Source organism: Solea senegalensis, linkage group LG10 (genome assembly GCF_019176455.1).
Source record: "Solea senegalensis isolate Sse05_10M linkage group LG10, IFAPA_SoseM_1, whole genome shotgun sequence".
Classification (NCBI taxonomy): domain Eukaryota; kingdom Metazoa; phylum Chordata; class Actinopteri; order Pleuronectiformes; family Soleidae; genus Solea; species Solea senegalensis.
Window position 1 is genome coordinate 14211078 of NC_058030.1, and position 18684 is coordinate 14229761.

General features: G+C 39.3%; 1 protein-coding gene across 1 annotated transcript; it reads right to left on the reverse strand.

Annotated features, from left to right (window-relative positions):
• Positions 1-677: 677 nt before the first annotated feature.
• Positions 678-18462, reverse strand: LOC122775548 (unconventional myosin-Va-like). Its single transcript, XM_044035508.1, has 40 exons — positions 18305-18462; positions 17528-17638; positions 16431-16602; positions 15670-15814; positions 15405-15561; positions 15180-15323; positions 14905-14986; positions 14711-14818; positions 13890-13996; positions 13504-13769; positions 13323-13404; positions 13102-13242; positions 12838-12963; positions 11538-11621; positions 11169-11294; positions 10823-10920; positions 10631-10717; positions 10280-10388; positions 9971-10182; positions 9738-9894; positions 9405-9644; positions 9004-9252; positions 7894-7987; positions 7663-7805; positions 7290-7412; positions 6652-6786; positions 6480-6536; positions 5593-5820; positions 5409-5476; positions 5145-5219; positions 4855-5053; positions 4578-4671; positions 4331-4474; positions 4080-4234; positions 3899-3988; positions 3648-3798; positions 2948-3230; positions 1949-2123; positions 1783-1863; positions 678-1673 (listed from the first exon to the last, which is right to left on the reverse strand). Exons 1-40 carry the CDS (start codon positions 18329-18331, stop codon positions 1521-1523), a joined length of 5478 nt encoding a protein of 1825 aa, XP_043891443.1. The 5' UTR covers positions 18332-18462; the 3' UTR covers positions 678-1520.
• Positions 18463-18684: the final 222 nt, after the last annotated feature.

Consider the following 18684-nt stretch of genomic DNA (forward strand, 5'->3'; position numbering starts at 1 on the left):
ATGTTTCCACTAGATCAACATTACATATAGAATAATCTGTTTTTGTGTATTAAATTATATGTATTTTATAAGGCCACAAAGACACACATGGTTATCATGTTGTTGCGTTCTATTTTGTCAGTTGTTGTTTTTGTTATAAATATTCTGAAAATATATGCAAACAAGTTGGAAAAAGATATATTTAATGCCTTTTTCATGACATGTCATTATATATTTATGTGGCTTATTTGATTCTTATCATATTTTTGGTGCCCAATCGCTATTTTAATCTTCTTCTGCTGCTCATTCTATTCCTATGTAGTATAAATCTCCACATGTGAGATCGACAAAGTTAAATCTTATAAAACATAATCTTACCATGCATGGATATGACTACCTGAAGCTTTTATTCTGAAATCCTCACCACTCATTTTCCGGGTCTTTTCCTTGTTCGATTATCGCTCACCTGCTGTGACTCCGCCCACCTGTCTCGTGACTGCCTTGACAAAGTGGGTGTGCTCGTTTGATCAAGGATTTTAACGACCACAGAAACCGGACACAGTTGTCACTCGTCAGCCAGCTAACAGTGAGTGACCAGTTAACACAAACCACAAGTTAAAATGATTCAAATAAATAAAATAAGGTGTTTCACCAGCTTGACTCTCAGTGTCTGTGGACTTTTCAATGAAGAAGCAGTGTTAAGTATTAAAGATTCACCTTACTTATATTAGTTATATTAACTCATATCAGAGACAACCCACAAAAAGCTGTTATTGGTCTAGTGAGTCAAGCCCTAGACAAGTCTGAGAGTCTACAACCTAATAAATGAGGATTAGAGTGCAGACCAGAGTTGGCTTATATTTGTTCATGCAAGTTTATCTCCAGTTAAATACAAGTTTGTGCCAAACAACAGTGAGTGTGTCACAAATACAAATTGTCTACATTTTCTACTCCTTGGTGGTTCATAAACCCCACATTCAAACACTGAGCCTGATCTATAAGATCAATAACACTTAATGGGGGGCTTGTCCAGTTCTTTCAAATACATCATTCCTTAATAACAAGACCATTCAAAATGATAGGAGACATAACTACTGTGTGCATAGTCAGGACAAAAATACCAACCATATAATATAAGAGACGTTTTTTAACATATACATCTGTGCATTTAGCTGTTAAATGTACTAAACATTATTAAAATTGCTTGCAGTTATAATTTTTTATAAAAAGGTTAGTTCATTTACTGCACTCAAATTGATAGTTACCAGTAGGAAAATGTTTAACTATGAAACTCATTTCACAAAATAGTATCTTCACCTGCATCTGACGGCAAGAAATTACCTTTAAAAGATGTTTTGCAGATCAACATCACATACAATTATTACAGTTTGACTGTGCAGTGCTGAAAAGTTGAAACATTAATGCATGATAATGTTTTTCTCTGCTGCTCTAATGCAAAAATCAGTGATGGTGAGAAAGATTTTGGTTTTTACTTGGTAAACAGAACAGAGAGAACAGTGTTCGGGTCAGCAGTCTTTGGTCTAGACACGGGTGATGAAGCTCAGGTTCAGGCTCGCAGGAATCTGAATGGTCTCCAGTGCCACAGATGAGGGTGTGAAGGGGAGTGTGACAGAGAAGATCTTCTTGCTATCCATCATCAAAGTAGATGTCTCAGCTCTGTCTTTCAAAATGTTCTAAAATAAAGAAAAGAGAGATATTGTTTAAAAAGAGATCTGGGATCAACATTGAATGGTAAGACCAGTGTATTCCTGAAAACACTGACAAATCTCTTCACTGACTCACATTTATAGTTGTGATGAAAGAGGTTGACACCTGCTCTTCAAATTCAATCACTGGGGTGTACAAGGTCAACACTTTCACAATCTACAGAGACAAGAAACAACAATCAAACACTGGAGAAATACAATACTGACATTTAAAATGGCTACAGCTTTATTAAATGATGGACCTGCGCTGTGGAGAGGGCAGTGCACATGCTGCAGATAGCTTGTGCGTCTGCCTCCGTCTTCTTCTTGATCTGCAGAAGCTGTGCAGCCTGTACAAGTGGCTCCAGAGTTTCCTTGGCACCACAGTCAGTCATCTTCTGCTCCGCCAGCCACTCCTCCAACTGCCAGACATTGTACCTGAAGCCAGAGGAAGTGAGAAACAATGTAGATTGAATTAAGGAACTTAATTTTTTTTTTCTTTTTTTACTCAAACAATTGGGCCAGTGAACACAGGTTAAGAAAAGTTCAAAACAGAGGATTACAGTATGTGTGGGTGATTCAAAACTGGACTGTTTCACAACTCACATTTTAAAAAGGGAGCCTTGTTATGTACCACAGAACGGAACACTGCTTTGAGGATATTAAAATTTTCCAATATCAGTGTTTTCTTGACTTTTTACATGGGGACCCACTTTTAAAAAATGACAAATGCATTAAATGGATTTCCTGTTGTTACTGTTACTGTCAATTCTGTAGCACCAAATATTATTTAAATAGCTAAACAAGATATTTAAAAGAGATACATGTTTGGTAAGTCAAACTACTGTATATATCTAGCAAGTATTCCTAGTTTATGTGAATAATTATTATATAATGATGTGTATAAGGTATCTAGAAGTTGTTTTGGTGATGATGATGTAGCCATGAATATAGAAGTATCTTATATGTTTTCCGGTCACTGTGAATGTGACATGAAAGTGTTGAAACTGAGTAAACAATAAAAACTACACATTTTGTTTAAATTGTGACACTTTGACATTTGATTACAGCACTTTCACCATATCCATTAATGCTGAACTGACTTAACTGGTAGGCTTTGTAGACATCTCAAGATACCACCTGAGTGAGTTTGCCCAATATTGTCAGAAAACAACACAATCTAATTCTTCACTTTTCTCCTCCCCCACAAATTGAATTACACAAAGAACAATATCATGAGCAGAGTCTCTTCCTCGCTGTACCTGATCTGTAGGCCTTTACTCCAGGAGCACATGTCCTTCCGCAGCATAAGGTTGTTGAGGGTGACTGCACAGATGGAGTAAAACTGCTGCTTTACCACCTGCTTAATGAGGTCTTCGTCCATGCCATGTTGAGTCATGGTGGTGAGGAAGATTCCGAGACGCTGCAGGAGGTCTTCCAATGTAATAGCGCCCTCATCGGCAAAACTTGTGGTTCTCTTCCTCTGGCCTGTTGTTTTGGACCCCAGAACTCCCTGGATTGTCTCGTGCTCCAGCATGCTTGCCACTACACATGAATTGAAGGGAGATAAAAATCCATGTCATTCTATTATTGACAATAACATCTCGGTGCCTCAGTAGAGCAGAGGAAATAATAAAAAATCCTTCCCATCCTCCGAGCTGTGATCCTTTCAGTTTGCTGCCATCAGGGAGGCGACACAGGAGCACTTAGACTGTACAGATTAAACAGCTTCTTCCCCAGGGACATCAGAACTCAAACAGAAATTCACAAATAATCTAATCTATTCCTTAGCAACATGTCCTGTGGGTGCCAATAAGTACTTTACTTATTATTGTGTGTATGTCTTCTGTTGGAATCTTTTTATTGCACTAGTTTTAACAAGATCCACTACTAATTTTATTCTATTCTATTCAACAACAATGTTAGTTTTTACATTGTGCAAGCAAAATTGTGACTGCTCACCTATAAGAGGCTGCATGATGTCCTCCATGCACTTGATGAGTTTATAGTAGATTTGAATGGCCAGGTCACCAATAACCTGATGGTACTCTGCCAGATCAAAGTTGGACAAGCAGTGCTCATTCTGCTTTGCAGTGTTGTGCTTTGTGAAAACCTAGAGTAGAAACAGGTGGTGCAGACGACATCCAGAGTCAATAATGGCACATATCGAGCTGTGGGAAAAAAAACATTAGCATCTAAAGCCTCCAGCTGACCTCGTCTCCACTGTACTGCTTCAGACAGTTGATCAGCCGGCATGTGTTGGCCAACCAGAAGGACATCACTTCAAAATCATCTCCTCTTCTCTTTAAAAGGGGGAAGAAAAAAAATGTTTGAAAAAGGAACTGCAGATATCAATATGCTTTACTTATTAAAGACTAAAGTGATACACTGCACCTTCATGACCCCTTTGATGCTGCTGATGGTGCAGTGGAGCAGAGTGCTGACTCGCTGTTCATTGTTCACAATGTCTGCATATCGTAGGCACATGAAGATGATGTAGGCTGGAAGCCCAGGAATGAAGCTGACTGCTACACCGCGAGGCTTCATATCTGACAATTACAACAATTAAACGTGAGGCACAAACAACGTGTCCTTTGTTGATGAAAGACTCCTGGTTTTCTTGAACAAGTCAAGTGGAAACATACCTACAACCAGATGTTTTAGTATGCGGCTCTCGTCGCCCTCCTTGTACTCCAAGATGCCTTGCTTTTCTTTCTCCTTGCGAGTGATATGAACTGCTTTGACAGGAGCATTCATTGCGGAACCACTGTTCATTTGCTGAATGTTTTCTAAATACAGCAAGACCACAACATGAATAAAGACAGAGACAATGTTGTGCAACTATCATCAAGAAAATACAAATGGCATATGAAGTCAGAACTGTGTGATTACCTTCAAAATCATCTACTTTTCTTATGTAAAACTTAAGATGTTTCTTCAACTTGCGTATGTTTTTTTCTTGTTTTTCTCGGTGATCCATGAGTTCCTGAAATTATTCAAGCACAATAGTGTAAATACAGCTTTAAATATAAACAGAACAGAACATAAGCAGATTAAATAGTTTAATCGTGTACTGGCCAGAGTCATGTTACAGTTTATTTTCAAGGAACTGCAATGTAAATCTTATCAGTGAGTATCTAATGATGTGATGAGAGACAGGTGGACGCACCAGGTTCTCTTTGGTAAGCCGTGTGATCTCATGCTTCAAGCTTGCATCGATTCGGGCATCTTCAGGCAAGAAGAGGCTCTGATTCAACAGCTTCTTCTGCAGCTCAACTTCTTCCTTCAGCCTCTTCATCTCCTCAGTTAACTCTCTACACTTCTCACCATGAACACGTTCCTGCTTCTGCATCTGGCTCTCCATAAGCCTGGAGGAGGAACAGAAGACACATAATATTTGTTTTCATATGGCAGTAATATCACATAAAACTAACCAATAACAGATTATTACTTCATTACCTATTGGTCTCTTTCAAGCCTTCATAAGCCAGCCATAGCTCTCCATCTTCATTCAGGTTTTTGATGTCAAGTGATCTTAGGAGGAGCAACAGAAAATGATGACACATTAATCCTGGATTACTAAGTTTCCCCAGGTCCAACTTTAATTTAGACTTCTTAACACCACACAGAATGCAATGTAATACCTGTTTTATTTGACAGTGTAGTAATTATCTGTCAACCTGTAGTAAGCGTGTACAATTTAGATCAGTGAAGTGTTCTCACCTGTCAATATCTTGAAATGTGGGAATTTCACTGAGCTCTAAATTTACACTTCCTCCCAGTGGAGAGTCCTAGAGGTCAGAAAAATGGCATGATTGCTAATTAATGTCAAATGTACACTTTGTCAAATTAAATTCACAGTATTCCTACTATGAACTAAAAATATAAAAAAGTAACTCTCCCTCACCTTATGTTTAAGAGCTTCTTGGCGGACCATGTGCGATCGAAGAAGCAACACTTCCTCTTTCCGCACGTCCAGCTCCTCATTGGAAGAGTTGAGTTGTTCTAGCAGTATGTTGTAGGGCGAAGATCCAGGAGCGGGAGGTGCTAATTCACTATTTTCATTGGTCAGAGACTTGCGCAGCTCATTTAGATCCTGCTTCAACTTCTTGTTCTCAGACTCCAACTCTTGCCGCTGCATGAAGACATTTAGAAATGTATGTCTGGTTCTATTCAAGAACGGACAAAAACCCTGAAATCACAGTGTGGCTCAGTCTGGGCTCAGTCACACCAACTCACATGGTAATTTCAAGTTATTTGGGTGAATTTGAAAGGGTGAAAATGCTGTCTTTATTGAAATGATGGTGTGGACATTTAACAAATAGATGTATAACTATTAAGAATAAGTGATAATAAGTAGAAACCAATAAGTGATTGATCTAGTGTTTTTGTTTAGAACCAGCCCTTACTATTTACAACATTTACACAGCTACTGAAGCCGTGCATAAAGTATGCTATCCATTTCCTCTTCAACAACTCAAACCACAATGGTTGGCTTATACAACAGTTCAACAAGATTTAGTGAGGAAGAACTAATGTTCGGTTAATGGCGAGTCTGAAATTCTATCATATCAAAGTCTATCATACTCAGAAGTGCTTCTTGATAACTTTGGTATGTGATTTGTGTGTATTTAGTTTACTTCGACTATATTGGGTTCAGGTCAGGCTTGAACCAAACATGCAGGGCATGTGTTGGGTTTGATCAGTGTTCTCTTGGGCTTGGTTAGGTTTGGACAGAAAAACTATGGCCCAAACCGCACTCTAATCTTTACTGTACAGCTGACAAAGTCGTACCTTCAGTATTTCCAAATCCAGTTCTGCTCTGGCAACAGCTGTCTGCTCCTCCACTTCCTTTTTGGAGAACATACACATAATATGAACCATATCAACCGTTTAACTACAAGCACTGGTGAAAAACAATTAAAAGCCTATGAAGTCTAAACATGACTGATGTTTCAGTGCCTACTTTTGCCTTCTCTTGCTGGACTTCTTCCTTCTTATCCAGCTGCTGCCACAGTGACAGTTTGTCCTGCTCCAAGTCCTTCAATTTCCTCTGGAGCTTCAAAAGGACAGGCAAGTCCACTGTCGACTGGCTCTCATCCTGACATAACACAGCAAGAATAAACTGATGAATGTGTCCATAATGTTGCCACAATGCTGCACTAATTGGATTATAACAGACAGGGCCACAGTTGTTCCAAGGAATGTTTGTCCGGTTCCCAGGGTGTAGATTGTAAATTTACCATCACAAAACCATCTGACATCAAGAAATCCCTCTACTTTCCATACCTTAAATAAATTAAATAAGTTTCTTGTAAAGCAGCATGTATTCATCTGAACAACAACCCTCATGTTATTGGAATCACATGATCTTTAGTAGGAAAAATCTATCAATAATAAACATTTTTATCCAACTATGGGAATTACAGCATGTTAAACCTTTATGGCACAAGTCTGTTGATAAGTAACACTTTTTAGATCATAAAAACATGAACATTCCACCATGCAAATTTTCTAGTAATGTGTTAATGTAGTTTTTTTAAATTGCCAATGCAAAGGTTTATGATTATGATGGTTATGATATAATGTGGTCTAGTCCATTACCTCTGTTTGTATGGGACTGTCTTCTCCCTCTGTGGAACCTAAGCTCAGGCTAAAATCAGACGAGTTACTGCTGTAGTTGGAGTCACTCCTCTTGTGATCACATTTGCTTGAACTCTGGTAACTCTGGTGCAACAAACACATAGGAAAAAAATGTGAGTGAAAGAATAAACAGCCTGACCTAAATGTATACCACCTTTAGAAAAATTCAGTCTACTTATTATGCAAAATATATTTTTTCAACAGTTTCTTTGGGCTTAGTAAAAAAGCTCTGCACACACAACGTTTGTTATATAAATCTATGAATAAATAGGTTTCAAATGACAAGTAATGGTTCAGCGTGAAAACCAAGTAAAGCCAAACTAAAGGTCCTCACAATGCTCGGATTCATCTCTTCTTTCAGATCTCTGTGCAGCTCCTCCAGCTGCAGGTGCTCACTCAGCAGACTTTGGTAGCGAGAGCGTTCTTCACTCAAGTCTTTCTCCAGTTGTTTTGTGTCCTCAGTGTTGGTTGTAACCTCTGAAACAAAACAATTGTGCTTTATTTATTGGAAAATTAACTTTTCCTCCCAATCAACTGTAAAGATTCAAGGTGAACTGCTTAGTACCTGTTAACTTCTGGGCTTGTTCAAGGATTTGAGTGTTCAGCTCATCTTTCTCCCTGCTCAACAAGCTGTTCTTCATATTAAGATCCCCGATCACCTGAATGCAAAAATTATTATAAACATATTATTTCTGTGAAAAGAAACAAAGCCTCTCATAGAACAAACCTCCACCAAGGCCACTCCTTGTTTCCTACATTGTCAATACAGGTGATCCGGATCACCATCAAAATTTAAAGGTGACATCGAATGCTTGTATCGCACATATATTTTAGTTATGGAGGTCTACATATATTAACTTGTTTTCATGGTTAAAAACCTCCTAGTTGCTGCAAACAAGCCGATCAAAATATCTTCTCACTGACACTCTTGTCAGCCGCGCTGTTTCAGACCAAAATCACACCCCCAGAACGTGGACTGTGTTGTGATTGGCCAGCCAACGAGAGCTTTCCCACTGTCCTGTGATTGGCCAGGTACCTGGAAGTGACGTAATTGGTAGGCCAGCTCTCAGATACACAGCTCCCCCTCTGGCACGGTGGATGCTCTGCATCTCAGCAGCTACAACGAGAGTAGTTCTTCTTCTTCTGCGGTTGAATGTACGCAACCGGATGTGCCCGGACTAGTGCCCGCACCAGGAGGTGCTACGGTGGTGAGAGGAGTGTTAATTGGAGCGTCCGGTCTATGTCGCCTTTAATAAATCCTTCTGTAACTTTTTGAGTTGTGTTGCTTACTTCATACAGAAAGGGAGGTGAAGGCAAAAACTTAGCTTTTTAAAGGCAAAAACTGTAAATAACATAAGCAGCCACATGCTACTCTGCTCCTTTTGTCAACGGATTAAAGCAGGTCTAAAACCCAACAAAAATATTTGAGAACGCAAACCAGCCTTTACAAGAAAAAGTAAAATAAATTATTAAATAACTAATAAAGGATTAAAAATACATGAAAGGGAACTATGAACGAGAGCTTACTGTTGGAAAGTATGTCTGACTAAATGACACTGATATTGCTTGTATATTTCCAACAATAATAACCCAATTTTTTTTAAATATAATTCAAATAATTTCTAATGAAGGCAGTCAATTTGGATTACCCTAAATGAGTGTATAGCAGACATACCTGTTGTGTCTGCTCCATGTAGACCCTTTTCTGCTCCTCCAGGTTTTCTTTCGCCTTACGTGTGTTTTCCAACTCGTGCTGCAGGAAGGAAAGCTGCTCCAGTATAGAAGGGAGTGTTTCTGCCTTCGCTCTGGCCTCGTGCTCTGATCTACGTAGGTTTTCCATCTCTTTGCTCTGTCTCCCTCTCTCCATACTCAGAGTCCTCTCCACAACACTCAGCTTCTCACGGAGCTCTTTGTTTTCTTTTTGCTGCAGGGGAAGATGCACACACATGCCGTGCATGTGATTCGACAACTCCCAGTGACCTTGTGTCTCTCTTCCACACTGTTATTTCTAATGGTTCATTCACAAACTATGTAACGCAGAAAAAAACTACACATCCATCCTCTCACAACATTTACCTGATCATTTATCTTGTGCTGCAACTGCATAATTTTGTTCTCCATGCCAGTGTTGAGCTTCTTAAAGTGCTCCACTGAGCGTGCTTCCACTTTCAGCTTCTTTAATTCCTTCTTGGCCTGTATGCGACGTACACAGCTCTGCAGCAGAACGATAGCTGCTACAGTGCGTCTGTAGTGCCGCCTGGCCAGCCAGCCTTTAACCCACTTCTGGATGATTAAAGCCTTCTGCTCAAACATCAACTGTGAAACCAAAGACAAGAACATAAGACTATTTATAGTATTCATGTGGTAGTTTTAACTGGTCTCGACAAGTTTTAGGAAGTAGCAAATGACCTTATAATACTGCTTTCTAGCAATGGAGGCCCTCACGAAGCACTGGATGGTGATAGCTGCAGAGCGCTGCTGCTGGTAGCGTCTCCTCATGATCCACATACGCACGTTCTTTTGAATGACAACAGCAGCCCTGGTTCTTCGCAGATGCTGAACATAACTGACAGGAAAAAAACATCACACATGAGAAATATAAGAGTATTTGAAATAATTCTGCTGTTAAAGTCTCAACTCACCAACGTGCCTGGTGACCCCGTACGTGTCTCTGAATGGTGATGGCAGATTCCCTCATCCTCAGGTACTTTTTGCGAGCCAACCAGCAGCGAATGGTCTTCTGGATGCGGACACAAGCCATTCGCAGCTTATCAGAACGCAGCTTCTCCAGGTAAGCCACCTGACCAGCCCTGAAGAAGATCTTGGTTTTGCCAAACTGATATTTATCCTGGTCCTAGGAACAAGTGATATGCCATATTTTAGTGCAAAAGTTACATTTATGTTGTTGTCAACACTATGGCAGTTATTGCTTTCACACAATCAAGACATACCTTTACAAGTTTTTCAAGGACACTTTTGCATGTCTGTTTTAGATCACTGAGAATATCTTTTTGCTTCATGAGGACGCGATAACGATTAAAGAATTCTTGATAGGTCCACCTGTAATATTCAAACAAATGGCACAAATTACAAAATTCATTTTAATAACATGAAGCTCGAGTTCAAGACTACTCTGTTGGACATTCTCATATTTCCTGCTCACATCTCCTCTGAAGCCTGCATTTTGTCACTTACTAGCTGCCATTTTCCTGGGTGTCAACTCTGTTATCTGCACAATAGCCCTGCAGTGCACTTATCTCATTCATCTCACTGTTCATTATTTATTTTTATTTCAATGTTACCTTGATGGAAAGCCTGCTGCTGAGATGCGGATCGTCTCAAGGACTCCACATGCTCGCAGCTGCTGCACTGCCCTCTGAGGGTCCAAGCTTTATAAAAAAATAACATATAAACATACATTATTCAGCACTCGTTCTTTATCAGTGCTTGTTAAAGTGCAAATGATCAAAAACAGAAAAGGAAATCATCCTCACGTGAAGGGAGTTTTATGGTCATTTGGCTTAATGCAGCGTACGTAATGAGGAGTCGTAGCAGTCAGAGTGTCCATCAGCAAATGGAGAGACTGTCGAAACTAAGACAAGACGGCAACAAAATGTTGGTATGTTTACAGCAATGTGCAATCTTTCTTTTTTAATGTCCACTATAATAATTTGTCTTATGACCACGTGGACAGTATCCAAATATCTATAATTTAATCCTTCTCTGCAAACGTGTTTAATAATTCATCTTCCTCTGGTTTTGTGCAGGTATGAAATGTAATACTGGAACTGTATGACCAAATACTCTCAAATGACAACATGTAATGTTTCTTGACCTCACCTGCAGTCCAACAGTCTTCTTCTTGTCTCTCTGACTCTGACCAGCTCGTCCAATGGTGCTGGTAAGTTTGTTAGTAGAGCTTGCTGCCTTCTCCTCGTCCTCACACAGTTTCAACAGCAAATCAAACTGCAAATATCATTTTTCAGGGTTTAAAACAAAGTTGTCATTGTACAGCAGATGGCACTGTTTTTAAATCTGACATTCAGCAGTGGATGTATTTCCTCTATTAGTTCTAGCTGAACAATTCCAGGGCGTGTGCTGAATGATTTACGACGCATACACAAAAGCTGAATACATTTCTAACTTGTACCACAAAAAAGACTGACAGTTAATACATTTAAATATTGTAAACACATTTTTGACTTTCACCTTGCTCTTTTTGAGCACATTTATCTGCTCCTCATTGACTGTGTCCTTGTTTTTCTCCAGGAAGCCTGCACACTGGTACTCCACCTAGGCACAAAACACCAGGTCACACTGCGTTCTTTAGCTAAGAGCAAAAGGTCAACTCCAGCGTCTGAAAAAGACCAATTCGTCCCACAGATTTGTGCTGAAAGCACAGAATTAAGACTTTGCAGACAAATTGTTTGTGCTCTTTACTAGGAAACATGAGTCATCCTGGTCTGTGCTGGGAGGAGTGCAAGCCTGTGAAAGAGCAGGTTATACCCTGGACGAAATACCAGTTTAGATTTAGATCTCAATTTTAAGTAGAAGTAGAAAATAATAAGTCAATAACAATATACAGTGTATTGCAATTTAATTTACTTCAATATGATAATAACAAAGGTTCTGTAAATATCAACATCATGAGATGTCACACATAATTGCTCTGAATGTTTTGCCTCAGATTGGTGAAATTATTCTGTGTTTATCAAGTATGTGTTGTTTTCTAAAGCACAATTATCTGGTTTTTTCAACACTCCTTCAAGAGCAAGCCTCAAACTTTAATCGTGATAAAATAGATAGACTCACTGATAGACAGGCCATAGTATGAGGGGTTGTGACAAAAATCCCTCTCTACAAGAACAACACCCCCAAAATGTTCAAACCCACTGTTTAAAAACCACTAAAATACATTCAAATGTTTCAAACCTTCTTAGGAACGAAGTCCATCTGTAGTTAACGGTCAGAGAATCTATATCACTTATGATGCAGACCAATGAGAAGGTAACTCTGCGATTTGCAAAGACTACACTTTTACTAAAGAGGAGCACATACTATGCAATAGGATGAGTAAAACAACTTTCTGTTTTACCTGACTTAAAGAGCGTAAAGAAATGTCTTAACCTGAAATGTACCTCAGTATTTGAGACTTGTCCAAAAGGTGTGCAAATGTCCTCCTTGCTTTTAAATGAATGCTACATTCAGCCACAGAGCATATCATTTTCTACAATTTTGTGACCTTGTGGGGGGCTGAAAATGAATCCTATTAAACCAGCAGTCAGAATTTGAAATTTAGTCATGTCTGTATCTCTCTCTCTTGCAAATTTCCTCCTTGCTTTTAAAAGAAAGCTACATTCAGCCTCAGAGCATATAATTTTCTACAATTTTGTGACCTTGTGGGGGGCTGAAAATTAATCCTGTTAAACCAGCGGTCAAAATTTGAAATGAAGTCATGTCTGTATCTCTCTCACACTGTAAACATGACTTTTACTGGGCAGTCACGTACCTTATCGGCAAAGTGGTGAATGATGAACGCTCTATTTGATAACCTAGGTTTATCAAAGTGCGCATTTTGCTTCAGGAGGGTATTGTACAGTTTCTGGGCCCATGTGTCATCAGAGCCTTTGGGCATCTGTGGAAAGAGGAAGAAGTGACACATCACTTAGTCATGACATTACTCATGATCTCCAAACACAGTGTGGTGGAGATCGCTGCAGGGGAAGGAAACCGTACATACTTTTGATGACTTAAGTAAAGCATGGTATTTTACCTTACATTCCTCATCAAGAAGGTCCAGGACACCCAGCTTGGCCTCAATGAGATTAATGCATGGCTGGTTGTCATAGAAATCAATCAGTGTCCAAGGGATCTCCTCTTTCATGTACTCCTCTTGCTCCAGTTTGAAGACATGCTGTAGGGAGGGACAGCAAAAAAAGGATTAGTTTAAATTTGACGAGAAAATGTACGCGTTGCACAGCAAAAGGCACATACCAGGTTGAAATGCTGTTGAAGCTTCTCATTGGCATAATTGATGCAAAACTGTTCAAAGCTGTTGATGTCGAATGTTTCAAACCTGAAGAAAAAGTTAAAATAACGACATACAGTATTTGATCAGCTGGGGGAAGAAGAGATAAATGAAAAAGCCAAAAATCAGGTGCACAATATACAGTACCCGTAAATGTCCAGCACACCAATGAATGAGTGTTGTTTTGCTGCAGATTTTAAGGCACTGTTAATACTGTCCACAACCCAGTTGAAGAGTTTGGCATAGATGTGTTTCGCCAGAGCATCTCGGCCATTGACAGCATTTATTTTGGCGACAGATTTCACGTAGGTTTCTGTGGTTGTCTTGAGTTTCCTGTGGCAAAACCAATGGGCCATTTCATCACGTGGCACGTCCATCAGCTCACAAAACACCATCAGGTGGCAGTCATCTGGCTGGGAATACATAAATTATACTCATCTACATAACCTCATTATTGCATTTGCACATATAATAGACAATGAATTGGATAATAGTGAGCTCTCATGTTGTCTTCAGGGTTAATTGGTATTTACCAAGATGCTGCTTCGGTCTCCTGACTGATCTTTTACTTCCATGTTGCTGAGGTGAAGAAGTGCTGCCAGAATTTGGTAAATTTCCATTTGAACACTTTCACTGATTCCTGCAGTGAAAACAAACCAAATAAAACAAATAGAGAAAGCACTCAGAGACATAGAGACCTGCAAACCTCCACCAATGCCACATAGTTTGGCTCTGTGTTAATACACTCCCCTTTCTCACGGGATTAAATGTTGTTTTAAAGAAAATTCCTGAATCTGGACCCATGTCCAATGATTCTTTCATGGGCCACAACTTACTTCCTCAGAAAATGTCATCTTATTCTATCCTTTTCTTTTTGAGTTATGCTACTCATAAACATACATAACCTTGGCAGAATCAATAATAATCAAGGACCCAGCATGGAGCGTATATCGCACCCTGTGAACTACAGGGAATTACCAAAACAATATTGACCAATCCTACTTGTGAGAAGCCAACATTATAACACGACTGTAAAGTCCTTTTGAACATCTAGGTTCATTTCTAACAGTACAATCCATTTCTCAAACTTTTCATGGGCTCTTCTTGATGTTTTCAGCTATAGTCTCCCTTTACTCTGTGTTACTCTTTGCTGTGTGCTTCTACCACCTCGCCTGATCAGTCCCAGTAAGAGTCGGTTGGAGCTGATAGATGTAATCAGCATTGTGTGGACTCATATGACAAGTGCTTGAATATAGCGGGCATTTGTTATATAAAGTATGTGGAGCACCTTAAATATTTAACATATGTGCTGTAAATGCACATTTTTACTGAAAACGAAGTAACTGAGACTTACCTAACAGAGAGAAAGCCCTCCTGGTACTGCACATCTCTTTGGCATCATCAACTCCATCCAAGACTGGGCTCTGGCCCTGGTTAGTGCAGTGAAAGTCATCTGCACAACCTATAAGCATAAAACATAAAAAATATTCTTTCAAATAATGTCTATATCATAATAAACAGAACACTATATTTCAGAGATTCACATACCCAACTTGAAAGCTTTGAACTCTGATAAATGTGAAGAGGCACACAGCTGGTAGAATATGTGGTAGTTTCTTTCTCCATGGGCCTAAAAGTATGGGAACCAGGTAAATAATAATACATGGTCTGAAAATGCATTTAGTAACATTGAACACTATCATTATATTATTATACTGATATATTATATCATGTCATTATATAAGATGGTACATGCCAACAAGAGTCTTTAACAAGCTAGTCACATATAGACATGCAAATTAAACCCATACCAATGAAATTACCTGAAACACCACTCTAGACTTTTCCAGCAAGTAGGTCCTCATGTTAGCTCCAATTATGCGATACCGCTTGTCAAACCCGATCTCAATGTACTTCCCAAAGCGACTGCTGTTGTCATTCCTTATTGTCTTAGCGTTCCCAAGGGCCTAAAAAACACAGTAAAAAAAACAAATCAGTAAAAGTAATACGTGTTTCTCGTCCTATTTCAGTGCAATGGGAAATGTCACCTCCATGATGGGGTTGGAGGCGAGGACTCGCTCCTCCACACTCGTCTCACCGGAGGAGCAGCTGACTGTGGCAAAGTAACGCATTGCATATTTGGCAGAGACGGTTTTTCCAGCTCCAGACTCACCACTCACAATGATGGACTGGTTTCTTTCATCCCTGCATTAAAACATGATAATAATGAAAAGGTCAAATAAAGCAGAAGCATCATTGAAGAACAAGGGTGGACATTTCACTTGCTTTGAAAGGTTTAAAATGTTTCACAACCTGGTCATCTGTCTATAGGCTTTCTCTGCCACTGCAAATATATGGGGGTCCATGTCCCTCACGTTCTGCCCACTATAGGCATTGATGATGTCAGTTTCATAGATAGGCAGGCTCTCATAGGGATTTATGGCAACCAGGACAATTCCTAAAAACACAAGGAAAAAAAAAAACTCGGTAAAAGTATACATTTTGGCGTGAGCTGCTTTAAAAGTCCAGTGTGTAACTTCTGTTGACTACCACGTCTAGACTTATCCCACGCCTCAGGTGACCCTGCAGAGCTTTCTGAAAGGACAAATCCAGGTCCATATTCTAACTGTTCTCTTTCAACATTCATTTTGTTAGTTCACTACCCCACCCATGACTTAGAGAACCATGGTTCATTCACTTAAGTTCACTGCTGTCACACTTAACTAGTGTAGCTGTTGCGCTTCAGCCTTCCCTACATCAGTCATGACATAAAATGCATCACTATGTGTCGCCACAGACATGAAAACAAAACACCTATATATTGGGAAACAGCGAGAGAGAGAGTCACGTGGAGTTGATAGGCTTAATCAGCATTATATGAACTCATTTGACAAGAGTTTGAATAAAAATGACATTTGCTTATATGTAAAGGTGACACACTACAGCTTTAAGAGCAGGCATTATCACAGTATTTGTCATCTAATGTACTGCAGATGATGTCAGAGTGTAGAGTGTACAGGGCTCCAAAGTCTACAGTGATAGTGAGAGTCAAAGGAGATGAAGCTCATTATTACCACAGTACGTGTAAATCAACTTGGAGACGATAAAGCGCACTTTAAGGTTGTGCAGCACAGCTGGCTCGTGGAGGTAGCTAAGAGAAGTGAGATCATTCTTTCCCACCAGGATGTTTGGGTTTCTTAGTGGTGGCAGGTTGTTGGTTCTGGCATCTATTTTGAACTCCACCTCCTAGAAATACACAACACGTTAGTTTTGAGTATATAAAGCATTAGTCCTGTCATCTTACATTGTACAAGCAGTAAATACAGACCTAAAAACAAGCATTGTTTTTAGGTCTGTATTTACAAACAAAAAATTGTTGATTAAATACATAATAGTAGCATTATGTCAAAACTAACTAGTAGCACTTCCCTCATTTTTGCAAACTCCTGATAATACTTACCTGACGTGCATGCCCAAACTCGACCTTGTAGCCGCAGGTAGCAACAGAGCTGGGCAAATGCAATGTCACTGCAATATTTCAACATTTTTATCCAACAATCCACATCTTTTAAAGCCACTTTGTTCCACATACCAAAAAGCAGCACACAAGGTGTGTGTGTTGCTTGAGAATCTACAATATATGTGTACACATAATTGTTACCTCTTTAGGACCAGGTTTTCTTAAAAAGACAGGATTTGAATTGTAGTAAGGTTAAGTTTAGGGATAACACTTTGTTAAAGCTGTCCAAACAAATGGAAGTCACCACAGTGTCCTAAGAAGAATAGCGGCAATTTTAGATGATGAAGTTTATAGATATGCAAGACAACCTAACATACCAAGAATCATGTTACCAAAAAATGTTGCAATATGTAGTAATATAATGTAGAAAAACAGATTTTGACTGAAAAACATCAATCCTAAATCGGGTCATTGTAAATCACTAGGACTGTATTTGGTGAGCTACGCTGCATCTTCAAGTTACTCACATGAAATATAAATGATTGAAAATTGATCAAGATTGTCTTGATAATAGAAATTCACCACAATCAACTTGGTGAGTACTTTCTATCACGTTGTGCAATAATTGTGTATTGAATGCATGTATATTATACAGTGTACAATAATTGTGTATTGTCCCATCCCTATGTGTGTGCATGTTCCCTCCCTCACCGTGCCATCCTCCAGCTGCAGAGACAGTGTCAGGTCCCCAGGAGTGAAATCCTTGATAAGGTCTGCTGGCTTCCACACTTCAGCTGCATCTGGAAGCCAAACACGGGCAAACTGATGGGCAGAGGGAAAACCAGAGTCAGAGTCATTCAACCACTACACTTTTATTAACACATCCTTTTTTCATTATTTCTTTTTTTTTTTTAAAGAAAACTTCATCTTCTTCATGTGCCTATTGCACAGCTGTCTTGGATCTCCACTTGGATCTCTATTCATCTTTTATTAGATCTTAATTTTTTGAACTACATTTTTGTGCTCAAAACTTCAGCAGTAAAGTGACCATGACCATGAGGATAATGTGGATGGAGACTGGATATTTAAGAAGGCATACAATATTTATTAGAGGTGCAACTAGAGATTATCTTCTTAATAAATTAATCAGCAAATTATTTTTTTGATTTATCAAATGAGTGGTTTTTGTTTTTTTTAAACAAAACTAAGAAGAGTATCAAAAAAAAGTATGTCAGAGTAACATTTTAAAAGCTGAATTGACTTTATTTTGTTCAGAAATCAATCAAAATGGAGTAGTTAAATGTCAATTGCTAAAAAATAAGCCATACTTTTTTTTTATAAAGCAATAAATTAAACGCTGTCTGGTCACAAGTCAAGCATTATTTTTGATGGATATATGAAACGGTGAGTCAGGCGATGTCGGCCGGAGGAAACTGTTAAATGAGCTCAACAAGCGACACAAGAGAGAGAAAAGGTGAATTTACCAACCTGAGAGTAAAGTTCAGCGGCTGCCATGTCTGTGGAGACTCTCGGTGGACACTAGTGAACTTCCTGTGGCCGCGGTGGTGAGACGTGAACCACATTCGAGTCACAGAGAGGAACGAACACATAAACTTTTCTTCAATTTCTCCCCTGAACTCACTCCGGAGAAAATTCCAACTGCTCAAACATCAGTCAGGTCTGCGCGTGCCCCGACACGTTTAGCTCTCGTGCGTCATTTGCGCCATCTAGCGGCCAGTGCGGTATGTCAAGTCATTCCCTGGATTGCCTGAACCTTTCAAGTGTTGTCACATGTCGATTTTTGTTTTCCCTGGGTGTTGAGTCGAGCTGTTTTGCATACGCGACTACGATCAAAGGCAGCGAGGGAT

Coding starts and splice junctions, on each gene's coding strand:
- LOC122775548 (XM_044035508.1), bottom strand. CDS start 18,331: ATGGCAGCCGCTGAACTTTACTCTCAG. Junction 14,819..14,904: donor GTTCAAAGCTTTCAAGTTGG/GTATGTGAATCT, acceptor TTATGCTTATAG/GTTGTGCAGATGACTTTCAC. Junction 13,770..13,889: donor GAGACCGAAGCAGCATCTTG/GTAAATACCAAT, acceptor ATGTATTCCCAG/CCAGATGACTGCCACCTGAT.